The following is a 23,515-nucleotide window of genomic DNA, read 5'->3' as shown; positions in this document are numbered from 1 at the left end:
TTGTGAAGATGAAAACCACTTTTTGTCCACAAATCAAGACTTCTAAAACATTGATTCATTTGTCAGTTTTCATTCTGTAAAGTCTCCTGCGTAGTCCCCAGGGGTGATCTGGTATGAAGGAGTGTTTGCCATCTGCATTGCACAGGAATTTGCTCGGTTTTGCACCGCCTTTAAAACTGCTGCACACTCCACGGTGTTTCTGTGACTGCATGGTCTCACACTAGTGTGTGTTTCACGTCATGTGACACGTTTCTTGTTTAATTAAAGAGTTTGAGATTTTGTTATTAATAGACTTGGCCTATCTTCCTGTTGTGCTGCTTGAGAAATAGCTTGTTGCAGGTCAAATGAGTTAGACAAATGAGTAATGGGTCAGTGAACTATGGATGGATCTTTCCTCAGGACTCTTGATTTTCTCATAATTTATCATGGAGATAAATTAAGACTAACAGGTGTGTTATCCACTTCAAGGCATATTATTTTTTCATGTGAAGTCTTAATTGTATTTTAAACGAAGCAGTCAAAAAAAAGGCCATCCTCAGCTCACTGTCTGTTACCAAGGTGATTGGTTGTAGCTTTCTGCCGTTCTCTCCGTACGCAGCCGATCACTCAACGGGTTAATCCACTTTGCCATCTTTACTATTTACTCCCTTCCTTTTCTCACTTTTTACCCAACTGCTCTCTCCTTCCCCACTTCACTTCTGCCTCCTCCTCTCACTCTTTCTCGCCCTCCCTCCTCTTCTCAGCCCAGTGTAACTCCGTCTACCTCTACCGTTTTCTTGGTGACGCACACTCCTCCGTTGCCATCCCTGCCTATTACCATGCCAACACCAGTCGTGGCTTCCCCGCCTTCTCCTCTGCCAATCCCTGTTGGGATGGCTCCTTCTATCGTTTCCCCTCCTCCTCCTGTGCCCACTCCTGTGCCTCAGCCATTGGCCACTGTGGTGCCAATCATCAGTGTAGTCACCGCCCCGCCTGACACTCCCATGGAAGCCCCTCCCCAGGTACTGGATGGCCAAACCGGCCAAGTGGATGTCATGTCCCTGTTCAATGTGCTCACATTTGTTGATATTAAAGTCTTTAGGATGTGCTTGTTGATTCCCAAAAGTTCAGCTCCAGGTTTCAGAATATACCCATGTTCAAAACCTCAGTAGGCAACCTGGGAAAAAAATAGTGCTCATGTGAGATTCTGAATTCCTGGTTGAAAGTTCAAGAGTCGGCCTTAGGTGGAAGTTTTCATTCAGTATATTTGTCTCTTATTTCTAAATCATCTTTTGTCGACCCAAACTATGAGACACAACGTCTAAGTGTTATAGCAGATGCTGTGTGTATCTAACAAGACACTTTAATTTCTGTTTTGTGGCAGTTATTGCTTTGCATCTTTTGTCTTGCATTAGTTGTAGTTTGACTTAATTCTTATGTGACTTGTCCTGAAACCTCTTTCGTATATTTTAACTTGTTTCAGTTCTCCTTACTCTAAAATCATAAAGGCACTGCCTGCAATCTGCTTTCTTCTCTCTTGTTAATTTCATCACTGTTGCTTGTATTTCATGCTGTCCTGCTGTTTTTTCATCCCTAGAAATTTTCTTGGTGTAGCCGAGTTTGTTGTTGGTGACTATACTGAGTGTGTTTGTGTATTTTCATGTACCTCTCAGTCTTCAGAGCTGTCCCAAGCCCAGCTACAGCCACCTCAAGTTCTCTCATCTATAGAGAGGTAATCACTGCACACAGGTTAAACTAGTATGACATTCTCAACCAAAGGTTTGTGACACTTTTTTGGTCTTATTAAATTTTTCTCTCCTTTGTACCTCAGTGGTCACTCTGAGACCTCAGGTCTGAGTGACGGTAATGAGGGAGGAGGGGGAGGACGTCATGAAGGGCGCTCCACCAAGCGTCATCAGAGACGCTCTGTGCGCAGTCGGTCTCGCCATGAGAAGATCTCCAAGGCGAAACTCAATGTTCTCAATGTAATAGCACATCCCATAAATCCCATATCATAATTGTGAAATAAATTCACTTGTGTCCTCTAGCCTGTTAAGGTGCCTTGAGCTGAAGTAATATTAATGAAATACATCTAATGTTTATCTGTTTATATTCTGCCTCCTTTGTAATTATGTATTTTTCTCTCTCCCTCTGTGTGTGTGTGTGTGTGTGTCTGTGTGTAGATCTCCAACCGAGGTGACAGGGTTGCAGAGTGTCAACTGGAGACCCACAACAGGAAGATGGTGACCTTCAGGTTTGACCTGGATGGTGACAACCCTGAGGAAATCGCTCAGATCATGGTACACAGGCTGCCTCTTGTTTTATTTTCTCTCTTCTGTCACAGCAACACATTCCGTGTTTGACTGGGAAATGGTGGAATATGTTTCATGTGCTGCTGTGCATGTGCCTATTCCTTGGCCATCCGCCAGCCTGTCGTTCTGTTACGGTCTCATTTTATGCACACACATCTGAATGTGTTTTCACGTGTCTGTATTTAGGTCCAGAGTGAGTTCATCCTGGAGAGTGAAAGGGAGTCGTTCATTGAACAGGTCAGGGAAGTGATAGAAAATGCTGATGAGAAGGGTCTGGAAAGAGACGCAAATAGCCAGGTAAAAACACTTCTTTCTTAGTTCACCCAGGAGCCAGAAATGATCCTTTGGCTGTTGTTGTTGCAGTTGGTCTTTCAGGCTTCACAGCACGTTGTCTTGTTCTTCAGGTGTCAGGTGGCATGGAGCAGCAGATTCCTGCTATATCTGTCCCGATGCCAGGTAAAAAGAAAATAAAATTAATAATCCTATTCCTTACATTTTGAAAAACCAACTACTACCAACTTCTCTTCTAGATTAAAAATAATAATACTGTGTGTCACTGATCCTTTTTTTTTTTTTTTTTAAAAGACATCCCTCCCAGTGCAACAGCACAAGTGGTCCATTCAGCAGGACGGAGGTTCATCGTCAGCCCCGTACCTGAAGCCAGGCTGGAGGAGCCAATGTTTCCTGCCTCTTCCCCTGCACCTCCTGCTAAGCCAGGTAAGGATTTATGCATGTGTCTGTGCGTGTGTGCTTGACCTTTTGAATTAACTAACCATTGATAGTTTTTTTTTTTTTTTTTTTTCCCCTCAAATAAGTACAAGTATGGGTTTATTTACATCCCAACCAATCATTACACCAACAATTCTTCTTTCCTGTTTTACTGCTAGGGTATACATTGATGAATCACTATCATTACATTTGAAGACATTATTGCTATGCTGACTAAAATGAAAATTAGAAATGTGGAAATAAGACCCAGTTTTTTTTTCGTGATCATGCAAAGTTTCATGGTGGTTGATTAGCCCTCTAAGCCCTCTAACCCTCAACTACATGATTTCACCACAAGCCTAAGTGTAAATGAAGTTGATGCACTTTTGAGCTCATAATTCTTTCTTCATTCAGGTCCTTCAGCTCCAGCTCCAACAACATCTCATTCTTCAGGCCAAGGTTTGGTCTTGTCCCAGTCTGCCGGAGCAATCAGCTTACAGCAGGCCTTCTCTGAGCTCAGACAGAACCAGAATCAGTTTGATACAGGACCCAGCACCGCCCCGGCATCCATCCACTCCACCCATCCTCCTCTACAGCCTGCAGCTTCGCCCATCCCTTCACAGGCTAGCGCCATCACTCCTCCTACTGATCTTAGTGCTGGGCTTGTCCCTTCTAATTTAAACAAGGCACAGGAGCAGGTCTTAGACACCTCTCTTCCTTCCCCTTCCTCATCCTCCACCTCCTCCTCTGTGCCAGTTGTATGTCTCAGTCCTCCTCGTTCCTCCTCTCCCCCCTCGACGGCGGTGAGTCAGGCCATTCTTCAGTCGCAAGTACTTTCACAGCCAGGAATGCAAGCTGTGTCTCAAACCCAGGGACAGGCCCAGGTCCAGGGACAAGCACAAATTCAGCCCCAGGCTTTTTCCCTGGCTCAGTCCCAAACAGTTTCTGCTGTCATTGCTACTTCAGTACCTTCCACTTTACCGCTGGCAAGCAGTTCCAGCATCCCCCCAACAATGCTCACCTCACCTCCTCCTGCCCTAGTATCCTCCCCTCCCTCCTCCACCCTTACAGCGAGTGAGGTCACCTCCAGTCATCCATCAGCGTCTACCACCTCATCCTCTACTCCTTCCCTCTCCTCCTCTGCCGTCCCCACCACTGCCATCCCAGGGCCCCAGCTAGCTCCCTCTGCTGCCTCCCAACCCACTCCACCTCCCTCCACCTCCTCTGCAGGGCTCCAGCCAGTGGCCACAAATGTTCCCTCAGTCCAACCAACATTGGTGCACTCCCAGCCACAAACAGCAGCCCTTCCTGGGCAGACGCACACACACTGTGGCGAATGTGATGCAAGGTAAGAGGCAGTCGATATGTGTAACAGCTGTTAAGTGTTGTTGTTTTATTTATTTGGACTACTTTATTGTCAAGTTCTAAAGTTAAACTCATTTATCAACCAAAATTACAAAACATCCATCAATCTCTTTTTCAGGTGTGAGGCATCTGCTGAGTCCCAGGGCAAACCGGATGACATCCAAGCTCTTGAGAAGAAGCTGCGGTCTCTCTTCATGGACCTTGGTGGAGGAGTGCCTTCCGCCCAGGGAGACATCTTAGCTGCTGACCCTGCTGCAGGTACCTCATTCCCAATGGGGCCCAGCTCTACCTCCACCACATCGATCACCACACCGAGCTCCAGCCTGCCAACCAATCCTCTACAGCCCCCCTCCAGCCTACCACTGGGGTCCCTGGGTTCACCTGTTCCAATACAAGGCCCTGGGACTCCCATTTCCACCCCTGTACAGACTGGTATGTAGAAAACTGTTGATGTTTTACTGACTGTGTCGTTGGTTGGTTGTTTTTTTTTCTAAGTGTTGCTTTCTGACTTTCTGATTTAATTTTTATAGTCATCCCTGCTTCATCTTTTGGCCAGACCACTCCATCTAAAACTCCCTTATCCAGGGTCCCGGTGAGTGAAACACTTCTTTATGAGAAATATATCTTTTTTTAAGCTCTAATTAAAGCATTTGTATTTCTTTAATTATGTGAACAGAAAGTATGTACATGTTTTAACTGAGAAAATTTACACAACTACATTTTTTAACTTTAAGAAGTCATAGAAAATTTTAAAATGTAAATATTTCATATTCCAACATGTTTCTACTCACTCCTTACAATTCATCTTGCATGAAAATTTCTTTTAACATTTTCCCCAATGAACACTGTTCTTATCACCTCCTCTATAAATCTTTCTCTCTCATTTCTCCCACTCTGTCTTTTTTCATCACCTCTCTTTCTCTGGGATTAGGCCAGTTCACCTCCTTCAGAACTCCTGCCATCCTTCCCTGGACCTTGTCTAATACAGGTGTTTTTTTTTTTGTTGTTTTTTTTTTTTTTGGTCATTATTAAGAGTGCTGTCTCCATTGCAGTGCAAAACCGCATTCATAATAAGCTATTCATATTTGTATTGTGTCAGTTCTCTGTTGTCTGTGTTGTCTGTGTATTTGTTTATAATTAGTGCCTCTGCTTATTTTAATTCTGCTTCATTAAAGCTTAACTCTATGTGACTGCTAAACAAACTCAAATGTTAGATTTCAGCTCCATCACAAAATTCTCTTAATTCAAAGGAGAAAAAATACATCTTAATAAACAAAGCACACATCAGAATAACAGACCTTTGAAACAAAAAATTAAGTGACTGCAAGTTAAAGTTTATATTCTATGTAATGAAAAAGAATATGATAGAGGAGGAGAGATAATGAAGGATAAAGGATGGATGAAGAAGAGTGGGAGGCATGGAAATATAATTGGACAAAAAGAGAGAGGCAGCGGTCAGGCTGGCTGAGAGCCAGGCACTTCAGATGGAGACACGGTGGACTGACTTATATTTCCAGACCATTATTGTGGCTGTGAATGCCATTGTCCAAAAATAGACTTTCCATTTAACCGGAGCAGCAGACTGAACGCAGAGAAATGACCTGTAGCCCCTTCATGAAAAATTAGACCTGCCAAGTTGCTGATATTCATCTCGTCACTTATGTAACTCTCAGGGGAGAGCCTTGTCCTCCTTGATTAAGATAATCCCTCCGTAGGCAAAGCTCACTGGAGATTGGAATTTAATGATTTATTTTTCATTTGCAGTTAAAATGTGAATGTTAATAAAAGGTCTCATGACCCCCTCAACACAACCTGTGCTTGCGTGGCTGCACCTGACTGAGTCAGTGACATTTGGAGAGATGAAGCATTTTTCTTCAGTTATACAGACATGCGAACAGAAAAAGTCAAAATTTCAGCCCTAATAAAATAACATCAATTTCAGTACTTTTGCCCATTTTGGATGATGTTACAATTATACATCTTTGTAATAGTTGGACCAGGAAAGGGTGAAATAGTTTCTTATTGGATTGGAGCATGACAAGACTTTTATCCAGCCATCGGGGCTCGGTGACTATTGAATTATATTATAATTCAACAGTATTATATTAATTATACTATATCATTATATTAATACAGATATTATCCTGAATGAACATCTATTTAAAATATGACAAAATAGTTTTAACATAATGTATTTTTTTTTTAATCCAGTTTCTTTATTTCAACAGCAGAAATTGGTGCACAGTCGCATGATAAAATTGTGTTGGCAGCTGTCGTGGTATCATGTGTCCTTGGAACTGATTTATGTTTATCTGTTTATTTTATTAACCAACCACAGTATCTGAGTGTGTATGTGTTTTCTGATTTGTGTGTGTGTGTCTCTAAAAATGTATTTGTCCTTCTTCAGTCCCAGCAGCCTCTAGAGGACCTAGATGCACAGCTGAGGAGGGCACTGAGCCCAGAGACGGTTCCTGTTAGCACACACACACAGGTGAACCCACTTGTTCACACCGTATTCTGGTAGATCATCCAGACATTGTGCCACATACGCTGATTCAATCACTGCTCAATATTAACCCATTTTCAATCAACCCCAGGCCTCTCACAGTGGTATACCTGCAGGGGGACAACCAAGTATGTATATCGCAGTAAAATAAATGTTATACATCTAAACTTCTCTGTGTCTGTTTCATAATTGTAACGTTTGTCTTTCAGTACCTTTCTCTCTAGATGATGAAATTGTGTCCACTACTGCTCCTCCTTCCACAGGTGGAATCAGACTTGGAAGATTTCAGGTGTGAGCTGTGAATATACTTCACATCTAAGGATGTCATTATAAATGTGGTTGCAGCCTAACAAAGTGTCTTCTTTTCTTCTAACTCTTCCACTTAGGTCTCTTTGGCTACTGAAGAGCCTCCAGCCCAACGCCCACCCTCCACTGATTCTTCCTCCACCACCTCCTCGTCCTCGTCCTCTTCTTCCTCGTCCTCCAGTCTCTCCAGCCCAGAGAACACTCTGCACAAGGACACCTCATCTCCTCTGAAACAGGGAGGAGGACGAGGAGACACTGTGGACGGCCCAACCCAAAGGACTCTGGGAGGATCCCACCATCCCTCCCCCCTCACCTCCCCCTGCCCCTCTCCAAAACCTACTACCATTGGACGCTTCCAGGTATATCCAGTCTGTGAAAGTACAGCTCAACTAATAAAACAGCCTTTCTTTCCACAGTTTTTTTTGGTTAGAATATTCTTTTAAAAATGTTCTAAATGTGTTTTACAATTAAAACTTAATTAGTCTTTATCTGTACATTTGCAAAGACCTGTCAAGTATATTAATTCCTTCTCCCATACAACACTCCTGTCTACTCTACCGTCCCTTCAGGTCACCACCAACCCTGAGGCCCGAGTTGGAAGGTTCTCAGTCAGTCGTGCCCAAGAGCAGAGCCTTGAGTCCAGACAGACCCCTCCACTTGCTGCCCAGGCTGCTAATGGACCCAGTGATCCTGGACAAATGTTCACTCCAGACTCCACCCATAAAGCCTCCCTGCCAGGTCTAAACAACAACTCCTTCAATAATTCCTACATCAGCAGTGACAACGACTCCGAATTTGAGGATGAAGACTTCAAACGTGAAGTCAACCGCCTTAGAGAAAAGTAAATTACTCTCTCTTCTCTTTCAAGTCTGATAAAAGACACACCCTCTGCTCCATCTCTTTCCCTCATAGGCTGCTCTGCTTCTCTTTTAGTCTCACAAAATTTTTTCCTAGAAATCCAGAACTTTGTTCCTCACCCTCAATATTTATTTAATTTTTGCTTGTCAACTATTTATTCAGCTTATTTCTTACTCCTTCCTTTTACTGCCAGGCACATGCGTGAAATTCAAGCCCTCCACTCTCGTCAAAAGGAGGAAATAGACAGTCTTTTCACCAGGCTGGGGAAGGTAACTCGCCTCAGTTCTGTTGGTGCAGATACTGAAAACAGCATTAGGTACAGTTTAAAACAAGCTGCCATTCTTCTTTTGTTCTTGGCCTAGATTCCTCCGGCTGTGGTGCTCCCTCCAGTTATTGCCTTGCCTGGCAGGAGGAGACGACCTACCAAAAGCAAATCCTCCAAATCATCCAGAACCAGCTCCATGCACGGCAGTAAGAGTCCATTACAGCCAGGTAGACTCTTGTTCAAACATTGATATTAAAGGATCACTCTGACCAAATTCCAAAAGACAATGGAAACATATTTGTTTTCACTTCTATTAAGTAGTATCAAGCTATGCACCCATTTTTATTCCAAGACACTCAAGAGATGATTGATTCTTTGACTTTCTGGCATATGGTTGATATTTGTGGTTTTAAGTATAAATAACAAATGGATGCATTGCCATGAAATCTGGTACAGACATTCAGCTCATAAATTGGATTGATTTGGTTTTATCCAACATCATTATATCAACTTAAAACTTGAAATGTCATCTCTGTTTTTATGCATCTCTGTGTTCATGTGTGTTTGTGTTTTTTTTTTTTTACACGTGCATGCGGGTGTACTCTGGAGCAGGCTCGGAGCTTAAAAATTTCTGACTGCTTTCCCTGTCTGTTTTTCTCTGTGTATGGTTGTGTGTGTTGGGGTTTGTGCAAATGTCTGGGGTGATGGATGTCTTATCTGTCTGTTATCTTTGTGTATGTCTCCGTTCTCTGTGGCGTGTTGTTCCTGCCCTGTCCTCTCCTGCCTATGCTTTGTACTGTCTCCAGGCAGCACTTTATCCGCCCAGAGCGTCCCAACCATGTACCCTGGCCAGCTGGCTTTGTTAGCCCCAGGAGGGTTAGCCGATTCTGGCAGCAGCACTCTGCTCCAGCCCCTCAAACCATCTCCTTCCAGCGATAACCTGTGCTCGGCCTACACCAGCGAGGCAGCGCTCTCTGTCCCCAGCCTGTGCGCTCCCACCCCAGGTAGGCATTCTGCTGGGGATTTCAGGCTGCAACTGGCATCATCACACAGCCACAACGAAAGTTGAATTCACACAGACTTTGAAATTAAACAGCTCGTTGCACTCTTTGTATTCAGACACATGCATGTAGTTGGTTTGTCCTCACTCCCTCACGACAGGACACTCCACACATTTTTTCTACCTTTCTTGGTCTATTGCTCTCTCTCTCTGTCTCTGTAACGCAGTCTGACAGCTAACTGACTGTTACTATCTCTCTGTGCATCCTTCACTTGAATCTCTCTCTCTCCCTCTCATCTATTCCATTTCTGTCTCTTTGCTTCTTTCCTCTCTCTAATTTACTCTTCCTTTATGTTGTCCACCTCTCTCTGCATTTCCTTTCCTTCCCTCCTCCACTTTTTCTGTTTCCTCATCTCTACTCTCCTCCTTTCCCCTCCCTCCTTCCTCTCTTCAGGCTGTGTAAAGTTCAGCTGGGGTTCGGAGCGTTTGGCCTTCAAGCCTGGCGGCAGGAGGACGCGCTTTCTGAGTACGCCCTGCTTGGCTCTTTGTGTGTAACGCCTTATTTCTTTGCTCTTCTCTTTTATTCGTCATCCTTAATTACTTTAGTTAAATTTTTCTTCCTTTTCTCTTATATTTGTCCACTCACGGTCATCCTGTCTTCCTGAGGGTTTTGTTCTTTGTTGGACGAAGACCCTCTGCTGATATCACCAGTGGCCTGCAAAAATCTGATGAATAAAAAAAATAAAACTGTTCTCTTTTCGGATTTAGTAGGCATCATATATTTTTCCAGAGTTAATTAGCTGACCGTATATGCTCTTACTTTAACATAAGGTCACCCCTGAGAGCTTTCTGACTTCAGAAGTTGAAGTACTTTAAACCAAACCAAAAATTGTTTAACTGAAATTATTTGCTAATTACAATATTATTTTACTGAACTACCTCTAAGACAGCTTCAATATGCATTTAAAAAATAACTTTTTGTTGTGGAAGATGATGGAACAAAGATCAATTGCAGTCCTGGTTGACCTGAGGAAAGTTCAAGGTTAACTGGTGGTAACATCAAGTGCAATTGAATGCTCGAGACAACAACCACTGAGGAGCCGCTTTGTCATAAATGCAAGAGAAGAGCAGCTGGCATATGCGTTTACAGTGCAGCAGAACCAACTGCCATTGTTTTGATAAGGAAGTCAGTCAGTAATCAGTCTTTTTCCATCCTGCCATTTGATTTCATGTAGCATACAACAACAGCAGGGCCCAGTGCTTACTTTGCTGGGGAGTACGAGGTGTTGTCATCACTCTCTCCAAAATTTAAAACTGATGTTAAATATTAACTTGACTGAAAAGTTAAATATCAATTGTAGCATGAACATTAGGTCCTCGTTTTGTTGCATTAATGCTCTGTCCCAACCTGTTGACAGTTGAACTTTTGCTGGATATCTGGTCTGTTTCATCCATACATTTGTTTGTGTGTGGATCTGAAATTTAAATCCTGACTGAATCCATCTCTATCTTTTTAATCTTTTGTTATAACAAGCAGACTAACAAGGAAAGACAAGTTGAGACGTGATGGCATGATAATTCTGTTATATCTTTTTATTTTTAATTAAACTTGAAAGCACAGCTCTGTTTAAATACTGTGCTTTTGTTTGTTTATGTATTATTCCTAATTAATAACCTGTTTTTCATAAGCCATATTATTATCATCATAATATGTAGTCTTTTCTGGAATATTTTGTTCTTGATAAAGGGATGTTTAAGAATGCTTCTGAAGCCTCTGCAGCTCAAACCCTTTCTCCCCCTTCCTTATTTCCCTCCCTCCCACACTTCTTATCCTCACCCTTACTCTCCCTCACCTTTCCTATCACTGCACAGCCAGGAGGGGAGAGAGACAGACCTGGGTCTAAGTGCTTAGAACTTGATTTTGTGTTGAAACATCCTTTGTAGGAAAAGTGCATAAAATTGGGATTAAGTCTTGGTTAATGACCTCTGATTTTAGTGTGATGATTCCCTAATGCTATTTTGTTTCACTTAATTCGGTTTAGATCATTTAATATATCAAAAATAAGGGCAGAAATACAGAGGTCTGGAGTTATAGATATACAGACTGGTGACAAATCACAGGTGAAACCAGCATGTTATATCTTAAACATCAAGGTGTTCACACCATTTGATTCAGTGCTCTTTGGCATTGATTCTGCAACAGTATAACCTCCAGGAATAAAGCAGTATTCCTCCAAAATATATTCCTTCATTTGGTGTTTTGGTGGTGGAGATGGCTGTCTCACACATTCAGGTCAAAGTCTCCACTTAGTGAGTCAGGAGCTGGTGACTGTGATTCACCCATTAAACCATTCACTGACCCCCTCATGTCCCATTGATGACAGCTTTGTCATCTTGGAAGAGTCAGACAGGATGGAAAAGATAAGTGGAACCAAACCATCCCAGTAAAATTCCCCACGCAGCATAATAACCACCTGATATCCTCATTTAATGGGTCAGGTTTTCAGGCCTGTACTTGATACACCACACACATTCTCCTCCTTGTAGAAAATTATGAAAGATGACTCATGTGACCAGATCACCTCTGGTGTTTGCACCATGGAACTCTCAAATATGCATTTATCTTTTTAATGAGGGCTTCATGCTCTGCAGCCCTGTTATAATATTGCTCTCTATGTAATTGCTGAGGGACTGCTGCTGCTGTAGCTGCAGTCTGATCACAGGGGCAATCCAACCACACTGGCGTTCTAGGCCACCTGAAGAAGACTCATTCTTCTGTTTTTCCCCACATGCAATGCACCAGCCATCAAATGTGTGCTGTCGACCCAGTTTTCAGGCCTGTTGTTTGGTGTTTCCTGCAGAGGTAAAGTAGTTGGCTGAGCCCTCGTATCCCAAGTTTCAGCCACCCTTTTTCCAACAAGGAATCCTCTTTCAAAGTCACCCACTTTCTTTCCCTTGTCATTCAAAATTAGAATAAGCTGGGCCTGTTCAGAGTCTTTATCCATGCCACTGAGTGCAACTGGATGGTAACTATTTAAGTATACCATGCAGTCTATCTGTGTGGAAGCTTCTGAACTCATTGTATATCTCCACTAATTTTACTCAGGTTTGTCACTCGTCTGTATATATGAATCCAATGTTGGACCCAGTTCTGGTACAGGCTTGTGAGCTGTTAAGAGGACTTAGAATCATCAAGTGTTGGTTTCCCAAAAGCATCTTAAAAGTCTGGAACATGGTCAAAGATGAAGGTGTTATACACGGATGATTTTAGCAACAGTTGTTGATGGTTAACATCATTGTTGATATGAAAGCAAAGCTCGGTTTATCTTACAGTTAAACATATCCAAATAAGTATGGATGTGACGCATTTTATTCAAAAGTATTTATATTGTAGGATTACCTGTTATTTGTTGCTGCTGCAGTTACTGTCAACCAAGTATGCGTTAGGTTGGTGTCTGCATTTCCTCAAAAGGATTCCCTCCTGTCATGGCATTGTCACAGAGAGCATCTTTACCCAGTTGTTCATGTGTTTAAAGATGGCAGCTTTGTAATATAGCAGACCTAATAACTGGGCTCAACTTTTCTCACATTGCAGCCTACTGATCTCAAAGGTGACGCATTAAGATACTCGAAAATCAGCCTGGAGAGTTTGAATGTCTCTTTTAAAAATTGTAGATACATACTCTCATCTCCTGTTTGCATTGGTATCAAGGCTCACTGTGCACTGTGTGACAGGTATTGATCTGTGTTAAGATGTTCTTGGGCAACTCAACCCTAAAGTGTTGTTTGTAAACTGATTCACATTCAAATGCTTGGATGCATTGTGTCTGGTTGTTGGGTGTTGTGGGTGGGGTTTAACTCTGACTCTCTCCCAATCCTCCAATTGTTGTCTTCGGGCCTCACAGGGAAGATGGTGAAAAAAGTCTGCCCCTGCAACCAGCTCTGTAGTAACTATCTCTCTTTTTGATCTTTGCTCCGTCCACCCATCCCCCGTCACTATCCTTTGCACTTGCTCTCCCATGCTTCCCCTTCCCCTCTGATTTACTTTAGATTCAAACTCTGACCTTCTGCCAGATTTGAGATCAGAACAGTTCTGTTATTCCAGTTAGCCTTCCTAATAGGAATTTGAATTCTTTTAGAAATAATTATGATCAGAGAAAGCCCAGTCAGAGCTCTGAAATAACTGAACTGATCACCCATCTTGGATTCAAACTGACTGTGCATGCACGTGCAAGCTCCTACACACATGTACAAACACATACTAACTTGAACAGCTGCTCGCCACTCTGCACCCTCCCCTTCCTCTCCTCTCCTCCCATGCCATGGCTTATGGATCGGACTACATTGCCCAGAATCCCATGCTGCTGCAGTCAGTCATGACTCAGTGTCTGCTCATTCTTATTTTCCTCCATTTTACTTAGCATGACATGACAGTTTCTGTATGGCTAGTTCTTTTCTAGTTAATCCTGCATATGATGTTCCTTCTCATGTTATGTCTGACAGAAGCAGACCATACACACACAGCCGAGCTCATTTTGTCAGCATGGCCTTTGGTTCCATTCGTCTGTAAAGGAAATGTATTAGCTCCATGTAATTATCTGGATTTGAGGTACTGTACAGTAAAGGGGCACCAATAACATAAGACAGCAAGTAATAGCGCGATTAAATTTTTCCTCATAGTAAATCCTCATGTCCTCTGGTCTGTATGATATAATGAAATAATGTAAAAGATGTACATGCATATTGTCAGCATGTTATCTGCCTTATTTGCACACTCAGTTGAAGGGAAACATTTTGTGTCTGTGTGTGCCCTGTTCAATAGTTCAGGGCTGAGGTCAGCGTCACTGTACGGTGACGCTGTCTATCTTTTGTCTTAGTAGAGAAACACAAACACAATGAGGATATAGTACTAGTCCTGTAGTCCTTTACAGACACTGTATAGATGCAGGGATGATGGCCTGTTTGCATTGTGTGCTTTTTTTTTTTTTTGATGAACTTGCCATAATAAGTTTGATGTGGAGGATCAGTAAAGCTGACTGCCTGCTGCCACCATAGAGCTGTGGTGCCATCTACTGGTCAAAAAGTGAACTAAACCACTCATCAGTGGGATTTGGAAACTATAATAAACAGCAAAACAATACAATGGCTCAAAATTGTTGCTGTTTATGAGCATTTTGAAGGAGACAGCTTTATAGAGGGATCAGTGTATGACTAATTTCATAGCATAAACACATATTTATATTTGCTGGAACACATTCACCGTTTGTCATAATTGTTGGCCATGTTGTGCATTAAAAATTTGCTCTAGCATTAGTTTGTCACTTTTTCTTCTGAATCATCATCATATCTATCATTACAACTAAACAATTTAATTCAAGGACCATGTCAACATGTTGACCTGCCCTCAAACTCCCGTCCTGACCAGCCTCTATCACCATTATACAGCTCCTCTCATGGTCAAGACAGGAAATTCATTTGCATTCATTCAGACTACATCAGTTTCATCCTTATGTTTGAATAATATCTTACTTCCTTTGTGCCTGTCGTCTGTGTTTCTCCCCACAGGGACTAATAGCATGAATGCAGTGAGTGGTTCAGGTGGTTTGGGCCAGAGCCAGGGGGGTTCTCAGTGCCTGGCCCCCAACATGTCAGCCCCCCACCAGAGGAAAGGAACCTTCACAGATGACCTCCATAAACTGGTGGACAACTGGGCCAGAGACGCCATGAACCTCTCACAGGTTTACTGCCAGTTTATAATTCATGCTAGCAGAAGTTGTTTTGACGCATAAAATATTCATTTCACAGTGACTCACCAGCTCCAGTAATTAGTTTGCCAACAAGAAGACAAGTCGAGGCCAGAAACTTTAAATGGTAGTTTGTAAAAGGTGGCTGGCAAGATAAACAAACCTCAGTCAAAACTTACAGACTCTTGGCTGGGAAGTTTTCAAAACATGTAAAACGTCAGGTTTACATTTAGCACTTTGAGTGTGAACATGGTCAGTGACTTGCAGACTCCTTAAATGTATTATGTGCAGTTTTAGCAGTATTCTTATTGATTCTTGTGCACAATTAATTGAAATTTTTTAATGGAGCTATAGCTGCCTGTTGGATACAACAATGAAATGTCACATTTTCATTAATCTAAAAAGTGAAATTAAATCAAACATTAACAATAAGTTAACTTTTTTTTAGGGTAAGAGGAGTGCCAAACAGCTGCAGCAAGCTCCAGCACAGGGACACAGCTATGAGGTTGGTCTACATCTGCAAGTTGTGTGTGTACAGCTGTAAAAATGTCACAAACAAACAAAAATTAAATGTAATAATCAAACAATGTCAAATGTCCAATCCCCCTGAAGGTCATCCAGTCAGCTAATCTCAGCAGGAAGTACTCGGCTCCCAGTCAGCTGTGTCCCAGCAGCATTGGAGGCTCTGCCCACCTGCCCACAAACCCCACCACTGCTACCTCTCTGGCTGTCCGCAAGGGCTCCCTGTGCCACCCCCCTGCCTCCTCCACTCCACCCCAGTCCCAGCCTCCCCAGTTCATCCACTACACCCCCACTGCTGCCTACAGCGCACAGTGGTCTGGTCCGGCTCATGGTTTGTCAGCTCCACACCAAGCTCCAGCACAGCCTGGGCCTCTGCTGGTCAGCACCTCCCAGCCCCTCGGCCCATACTCCACCTCACAGGGCCAGATTCCTGGTCAAGGGCCCCTGCAGGCTTTCCATCTGGCCAGCACTCTGCAGAAGTCAGTCAGCAACCCAGGAGGGCCCAACCTGCGGACCACGTAGGGCTGGGGATGAGGGCTGGCTTAAACAACAGCCCAACTGGACAGAACTGGTTTGGAGTGTTTTGGGCTGGATCAGCTGGAGAGGAAAGAGGAACTGGAGGAGTGAGGAGTTTAAAATGTCAGAAGCTGACCTGTCCAAGAGGAGAGAAAAAAAAGAAGACAGATTAAATCAGGAGAGAAGTTATGGGTGCGATCTGGCCGTCTCCACCTGCCCCTGCTTCTAAGTGTGCGAGAAGCTGTCACAGATACAAATGCAGCTAACCGATCTTCCTGTCTGCTGTGTTTGACTTTGGGCTTGTGACAGCCAGCCAAATTTTCAAAGATAAATGAAAAGACTGATGAGTGCAATGTTAAAAGGCCAAAGAGGTTCTGACAAGGTGTGGGATGGGTGTTAATAATGTACATGACGGGATGCACATCGGTATAATGATGGTGGGAAAATGTAAAATGTATGAGGTTGAAGGGGAGAAATGTGGTGGCCAGCTTTAACTGTATCCAACTTTAGCTCTTCAGTCCACACAGTTTTTCTGCTGCAGTGGATACGGTCAATGAGAGGTGAGCATGGCTGGCCATCACATTTCAAGTGCCTTTCTGGTACACAAAAGGCTCTGAAATCAGACAGTGGTAAAGGTCTACACCTTTAAGCGCAGTGATTACGAGGTGGGATATAAAAGTCTGTAGAGAAAAGCTGATATGAAGTGAGAGCATAAAGAAGGAGATGTCGAACTGTTTCTGCATTATTATCCTAAAATAGATTAGTTCACAAAGTGGTTTTTCTTCAGTATTCAAAAGTATTTCGTTACCTTTAAAAGCACAAAGGATTCAAAGAACAAATCAAACTAACGCACACTGAGAATAGGTGTAGATCAGCGCTCAGTGAAGCCGTGTCAGCTTGAGAAAAGTCCTGATGACTACTCCTCCATCTTGTTCCTCCTCAGTTTCGACAGACCATTAAGGCAGAGAGAGAGAGAGATGGAGGGATGGAAGCAGGTGATGGTGGAGAGAAGGGAGACAGTGTTTGTGTGTCATAAGAGCCCAAAAACCAACTGTTTCCTGCTCCACTGCTTAGTTTGGCCACCGTGTGCATACAGCACTGAATGGACTCAGTACTTCTTCACCTTTACGACTCCTCCTCTTCCTCCATCCCCCTCTCAGCCTTTCTGTTGCCATTTGAAGCAATAACAGCAGAAACCTCTTAGAGGAAAAAAAAAAAAAAAAAAGCCCAAACATGAGAGAACTCAGTGTGAAAAGTGGCCTTGTTATCAGAATACTATCAGAGTCCCTGTACAGTTTCTGTCTGTTTTTTAGAAAGTCAGCTATGATGATTCCATTTTGTTGTTTTCATTTTTTGTTTCATTGGCTTTGGTTTGCCTGCTGCACCCAGCTAGCAATCTCACACACACATACACACACACACACACACACACACAGTGCATGTGATATTCAAAAAGATACACTCTCAGTCATTCACAGATTCATGGAAATACACAACACACACACACACACACACACACGGTTGGAGGCATAGCAGCTGTTTAACGGACATAAACTCGTAGACTAATGTCTGAGATCTTAGTGTCATCATTAAGCTGGTTTCAACTTTGGTGTTGAAATGATTGCAATGTACATTATTATCATTATTGTTGTTAATGATTATTATTCTATTTAAAAAGAAACAGAAACAAAACTGTTCTGTCGATGGACCTGTTATACACACACATCGATGCTCGATGTGGAAACACTGTGATTATTGTTGTTTGTTATTAGCAGATGTTGTCAGAAGACATCATTTGTTTTAGGGTGAAATGTCGCAAATTTAAAAAAAAAGCATACAGAGAACGGTTTGGGGTCCTTTCACTTTCAATTCACTGCTTTCTGCAAACGGAGTCTCTTCAAAAATGTGAAAATTGAAAACCCCTCCTTTCAATAAACGTCCTTGCATCCAGTTACTAAGGACATACTCCAAAACAAATGCCTTACCAACAACTAATCAACTGCAGCCTCAGTTCCTCTTTACAACTGATTGAATTGAAAGTTGAAATGACCTCCAAGCTCATTATTGAGGAAAAACCGGCAGGATAGTTGATATTTAGATAATAAAGTAATGCTAGCTATTTTTTTCTTAATACAGTACTTATATATCAGACACTTTAAAATAGCCCTCCTCTTCCCTTTCTCCCCTGGTTTTGTTAGATGAATGTGAATGTATAAACCAATGGTGTCCATTTTAATGTACTTGAAAAAAAAAAAAAGTCTCTTATTTTCGCTCTCATGCTTCCCCAGACCCCCGCCCCTCCCTCCCCAGAACCTCCAGCTGATACTGGAGGTTCTTACTAGTGCCTTGCATCCTTCCCGTTGCTTCTTTGTCTGGGGTCAAGGACTTGGGTTAAAGTAAGCACAGTGTGTGTGGAGAGCTTTGAGGTGTTGTTGGCAGGACCTGGTTAGTGGGGCACGGCTGCAGGAAAAGCAGCTGCTGCCGTTTGTGGTTAATTCTTTTTGGGTGGAATTTTCTCAAAATGCAAAACTTTGGAATAACTTAAGACTTTGAATCGACCCTTTCTTCGCTGCTGTGTAAAGCAGTGAGACTGGAACAGGCCGATTTGACGTCAGTGTTGTTTCTTTTGAAGTGAGGCCTGTGTATACCATCAACAGGATGTAAGATGGGGAGAACATGATACTATGCCACCTTTCTTCAGGGTTTTAAATGTAGATACATGTGAGAGGGAAGGTGGGTTTCATTTTGAGGAGGGACTTGTTGAAGATTGAATTTGAAGATTGGACCACTCTGTACTTTAGAGACATGGCCCAGGTGCAGCATACGTTTAAGACAGGATGCATGGATACAGCGATTTGCTCATTTTAATCTTCACATATCACTAATGTCACACAGGTTTGATACCAAATCATTAATTCATTCTTACTGTGAAGTATGTTTTTCTGCAGAGTCAACAGCAGCTGGTTAAAAAAAAAACATCACAGATGCGATGATAGTTTACTCTCAGATGGAATAGGTTTCATTGGAATAAAACTGTTGCTCCGTCATGAAAGTCCAGTTAGATGGTGAAGTAATGTGAACGCCTGATGTTGGATTTTGTGCAACTTTTTATTACCCCCCCCCCCAAAAAAAAAAACAAAAAAAAAAAACAAAAAAAACATTGCACTCAAATTTTACATAATTTAACATATTGACTTGCCATCTCTGCTTCTTCTGGGCTGCCAGGGTGGTTTTGTATGTGACATCGCTTTTGTCAAACTGAATACAGAAATACACAATGGAAATTGTCGCAAACTGTTTGAACTAAGTGCTTTTGTGTAAGAACCTGTCACTCATAGGAAGGAGCTGGGTGGTAGTAAGTTTGTAGGGCCTTTAAGTTTAAAGAGTTTGATGTAACAGGCACTGTGTTCTCGTGCTCCATTAATTACAGTTTGAATCAAAAAGCATTTATGAGGCCAGTAAAATCTTACTTTCTCGTTAGCAGGTTTGTTCAGGAGTGACTCTTCACCTAATAATGCTGCCATTGATTAAAGAAGGTCTGACTATTGTCTGATCCCTTCCTGTTCCCACTGTAGATTTTGGAAGCTGCAGCATTGGGAGTTCAAGGAGCCAACAAATGGTATTGGTGGTGATGATTGTGCTGGTAGAGGATGGTGGTTGGTGGAAGTGATGGTTATTCATGTGGAGGTTTTAGATTCAAGGCCTTTGACACCCAGACCCGTTTTCTTTTTTCATTTGTCTTGCAAATGAAACACATCTGGTACAAACTTTGACATTCACTTAAAAGCCTAGCAGCAGTTTTTTCTTGTTTTGTTTGTTTTTTGCTGGGCATGGGTGGTCTGGATTCACATAGAAATATTATGAAAAGGATACTTTGTAAAGTTTGTATAAAAAAAAACCCAACATTGCTTTTTCTCGGTCTTTGTGATATTTTCCATTTCTCATGAATAATAGTGCACCATTTTTACTATTAGGCAAGTTTGGTTGAAGCTGTGAATAATCATTGAGCCACTTTGCTTTAGTTCTGTCAACTCTTTAATGATGCCACCAACTCAGTGCCATTTGACTTTCTGTCAGTGGAGTGCAACCATCAGAGGTGAAGACTAATAATAATGAAAAATAAAAAATAAAAAAATTGAGTGTAATTGCCTACTGTTACTCACTGGAGCTGTTTGCGTTGCGAGATAACATCCTGGGTTTTCACTTTTCAGCTGCTCATGCCTCAAATGATTTCCACAGTAGAAGTCTGATCATGTTTTGCTGTGTCTCTTCTACATAATCACTATGAGAGGAATGCCTTCTGTGCAATGGCTGCAATGCAATATTGATTAAAGTTACAGGATGCTGTCAAGCTCTGAGATTAGAGTTGCATTTGGAGGACTCTTGGAGTTGTAGTGGAAGGCTCTTAGGGGGGTTCTCCGTTGTGAGTGCTCTTATTGTGAAGTTTCCTGAGGTTCAAGTAGGAGAAGAAGATTCATTTTCTGGTAACAAACACACTCAGCATAGCAATTGTTTGTTCTCGCACATTAGGATCATATTTCCTTTCTGTTGGTGTTTTACAGTAAGGACTTGATTACCCTTTATGCTTTTTGCTCAAAGTGCCCTCATGTAAAAAAAAAAAAAAAAAAAAAAAAAAAAGCCTTTTCATGCTCCAAGAGATCAACACACACTCACTCACACACACACACAGATTTGTTTGTGCATCCTCTTGCTGTTTGTTGTAGCTTCCTCCTGTGGAACAATGTTGAGTTTCTCTGACTGTTACTGAAAACATTTCTCAACATGTCGATTATATTTCTGTTCTCACATAATTTTTTTTAATTTCTCACTCATTTTATCTGCAGTTTTAATGTCTCTAGTGACACCTGTCTTAATTCAGTGGTTTCATTTTTCTGTATCGTGTTTGACATTGTACAAAAGTGGTTGAATTAAAAACAAAACACATGGATGAATGAATGAAAGAAAAGCAAACAAAAAACATGTAGGGAGTAATCAGCAGCCTTTAACGGTATGTTTTGCACTAAGTATAGAGTGTTCAGGCTTCATATAAAAAAAGAAACTTTGCGCTTTGCGCTACAGTACAATGATATTTGTTACTTTATTTGTAAAAACTTAATAAATAAAAGTTGTTTAAATTAATGCGAGTGACTAGACTTTAATGTAGTGTTAATCCTGTTAGGGTGAAACTAACTGATATTGCTCGATTTTGGGGTTTTAAAATGAACAAAAAGGCGCAATGAGGTATAATTTGCAGAGATGTTACACCCTATTCTTTTTGTTGTCTGTCATCACTTGGTTTTTTCACCAGTGCAGTACTTTTCTTTTCCACACAGCTGCAGCACTGCGCTGTATTGACTGTGTCGCTGCTGGATCCACTGGTCTCCCTCCAAATAGCTTTTTGCTTCAAGTCCAATCAGGAAACAGCTTGTTGTGAGGTGTGAATCCTGGCTTTATTACCTGTCACTATGGATACAATCACAATAACATTGTTGGCCAGGAGTGAAGGAGGCCTGAGGAAGGAAGAGAGGAAGGAAAATGAGACTTACCGGTAGACTAACAATAAATTTCCATCATGCTCTTTTCCTGCTATGATACAAATACTTCAGTGTAAAAAAAAAAAAATACACTTTAAGAAAACAGTAATGAAGTTTGAAAAGCTGCTTCTATTTGTCTTTTTAAATTTTGAAAAAAAAAAAAAAAATTACCTGTCCTGTCTTATTAATTTTCTTTAGATATTTAGAATACAAGTAAGCTTTCAAAAACATCAGTATTATTGACCTAGAGGGGAAAAAAACAATGCTCTATATTTTTTGCAGTAAAAAGTTAATAGGTATGCAGACAGGAGATGTCTTGTAGCTTAAGGCCAAAACACACTTCCTCTTTAATCTTTCCACCTATAACCACAATGTTTTTGTTTTTTTTTTTTTCTTTTATTAGTTTCTACGAAGAATACAAGCAACACAAAATGTGATCATAAGATCAAACCACAAGTTTGCACACCCACGTTAGCTGCTAGCACCATGAACAAGGTTTTGCATTGCCCCTTACACACAGATCTCCCACGTGTGTCTTTAATGTCACATATGTGTAAAGTTGAATGAGTGCCATTTGTATTTATGTCCTTCAGTTTGTTTGTTTGTTTTTTTATTTAATTTGCTTTGAGTGAGAGAAATTGATCACCCACCACATGCTGGTACATTTTTACTGCAGCCAACTAATGGTGTGATTTTTTTTTTTTGGTTCCTTTTTTGGCTTCTGTGAGACTCCTGTTGAATTTCATTTTTGAAGTTACACTTCATTGTGTGGCCTGAGAAGACCAATGATCAAGGTTACACCAGAAATACAGGTGAATGATTAAGTATCAATGAATTCAAGTGATGACTGAGCAATCAATTCATTTATACATTCACTCATCTTATACCACTTATCTGTTTCTGTGTCGGGGGGATGCTGGAGCCAGTCCCAGCTCATTTTGGGCATCACGGGCCTTACTGAAGACAAGGTTATTGTTATTTTTACTTCTGTGTTTTTTCTTTCCTTTTTTTATAGCAGGGTAAAATTAAAGGACTCAGAGAGAAAGCAATGGACCAACACAAGGAAGAAAGAGATGGATGGGGGAAGCGCGGAGGAGGGGTGTCTTCAGATGTCGTGTGTGTGGGAGAAGGTACAAATGCAAGACTACAGACAGAGAGAACAGCCAGTTCTACGCTTTATTTATGCAAATATTATAAGAATACCAATACTGTATTAATCTTTAATACTATTGCATCAAAACTGCACAGCTTTATTTCTCATCTCAGCACGATGAGACCAAAAGTAAAACAGAACTGTGAGCCTATCCCTCATTTTAAATGTTGCTGTGTAGTATTTGAGCAGCAGTAAATATGTCATGTCACATTTGAAGCAGCTTTACAGTTAACATGTATATCTGCTACACACACTGCAGAGGCTGTGGTTCACTGATGACATAAACTGAAAGTACCTTTCATCAGTAGATATCCACCAAATAACTGCCACAAAACTGTGATGGCACCAGATCTGGAATTACTGCAGCCAGGTCAGCAGTGTACTGCATGAAAACCTCTTTTAATGATAATATTCACACTGAAATGACGAATGCCTTCAAGCAATGACCAGTTAATGTGAGGTTTACGTAGCATTTAAGCAATGACACGCAGGGTAAATGCTGACCCTGATGTTTGTATCATGCTGACGTTAACATTGTAAATTATGCACCATGTCCAACATCTTAGTTTATCAAGTTACCATGGAAACATTTTCTCAGCCGAGGCTGATGGGTATCTGGTGTTCAAAAACATTTTTAAAAAATTTACACAATATGAAAATTATTATGTTCAAATGAACAGACGTAAATCGGCCTGTGGGAGCATGGATGGTAAATTTGACCTATCTGAACCACAACTAAAGCCACAG

The 23,515-nt window shown here is 41.6% G+C and overlaps 1 protein-coding gene across 5 annotated transcripts in view; it reads left to right on the top strand.

The window, feature by feature from the left end:
* The window catches only part of wnk1b (WNK lysine deficient protein kinase 1b), a 77,508-nt gene extending 56,789 nt beyond the window's left edge, over positions 1-20,719 (top strand). For 2 of the 5 annotated variants that reach the window (XM_029494718.1, XM_029494717.1), the window contains exons 14-34: positions 1,653-1,711; positions 1,811-1,964; positions 2,163-2,279; positions 2,478-2,588; positions 2,696-2,747; positions 2,877-3,008; positions 3,414-4,347; positions 4,483-4,796; positions 4,895-4,956; positions 5,296-5,352; positions 6,772-6,855; positions 6,962-6,998; positions 7,080-7,159; positions 7,257-7,535; positions 7,746-8,017; positions 8,228-8,303; positions 8,397-8,526; positions 9,106-9,303; positions 14,865-15,037; positions 15,492-15,548; positions 15,656-20,719. In XM_029494718.1, coding sequence (XP_029350578.1) covers positions 1,653-1,711; positions 1,811-1,964; positions 2,163-2,279; positions 2,478-2,588; positions 2,696-2,747; positions 2,877-3,008; positions 3,414-4,347; positions 4,483-4,796; positions 4,895-4,956; positions 5,296-5,352; positions 6,772-6,855; positions 6,962-6,998; positions 7,080-7,159; positions 7,257-7,535; positions 7,746-8,017; positions 8,228-8,303; positions 8,397-8,526; positions 9,106-9,303; positions 14,865-15,037; positions 15,492-15,548; positions 15,656-16,087 — 3,810 coding nt within the window. In that variant the 3' untranslated portion in view covers positions 16,088-20,719. Of the gene's footprint in view, positions 1-1,652; positions 1,712-1,810; positions 1,965-2,162; positions 2,280-2,477; positions 2,589-2,695; positions 2,748-2,876; positions 3,009-3,413; positions 4,348-4,482; positions 4,797-4,894; positions 4,957-5,295; positions 5,353-6,771; positions 6,856-6,961; positions 6,999-7,079; positions 7,160-7,256; positions 7,536-7,745; positions 8,018-8,227; positions 8,304-8,396; positions 8,527-8,911; positions 9,304-14,864; positions 15,038-15,491; positions 15,549-15,655 lie in introns of those variants that run through there. The other 3 variants (XM_029494719.1, XM_029494720.1, XM_029494721.1) reach the window with 3 other exon arrangements.
* Positions 20,720-23,515: the final 2,796 nt, after the last annotated feature.

The sequence above is a fragment of the Echeneis naucrates genome, chromosome 23 (genome assembly GCF_900963305.1).
Source record: "Echeneis naucrates chromosome 23, fEcheNa1.1, whole genome shotgun sequence".
NCBI classification, from domain to species: domain Eukaryota; kingdom Metazoa; phylum Chordata; class Actinopteri; order Carangiformes; family Echeneidae; genus Echeneis; species Echeneis naucrates.
The sequence above is the reverse complement of the archived record's forward strand: the minus strand, read 5'-3'. Positions and strand labels throughout refer to the sequence as shown.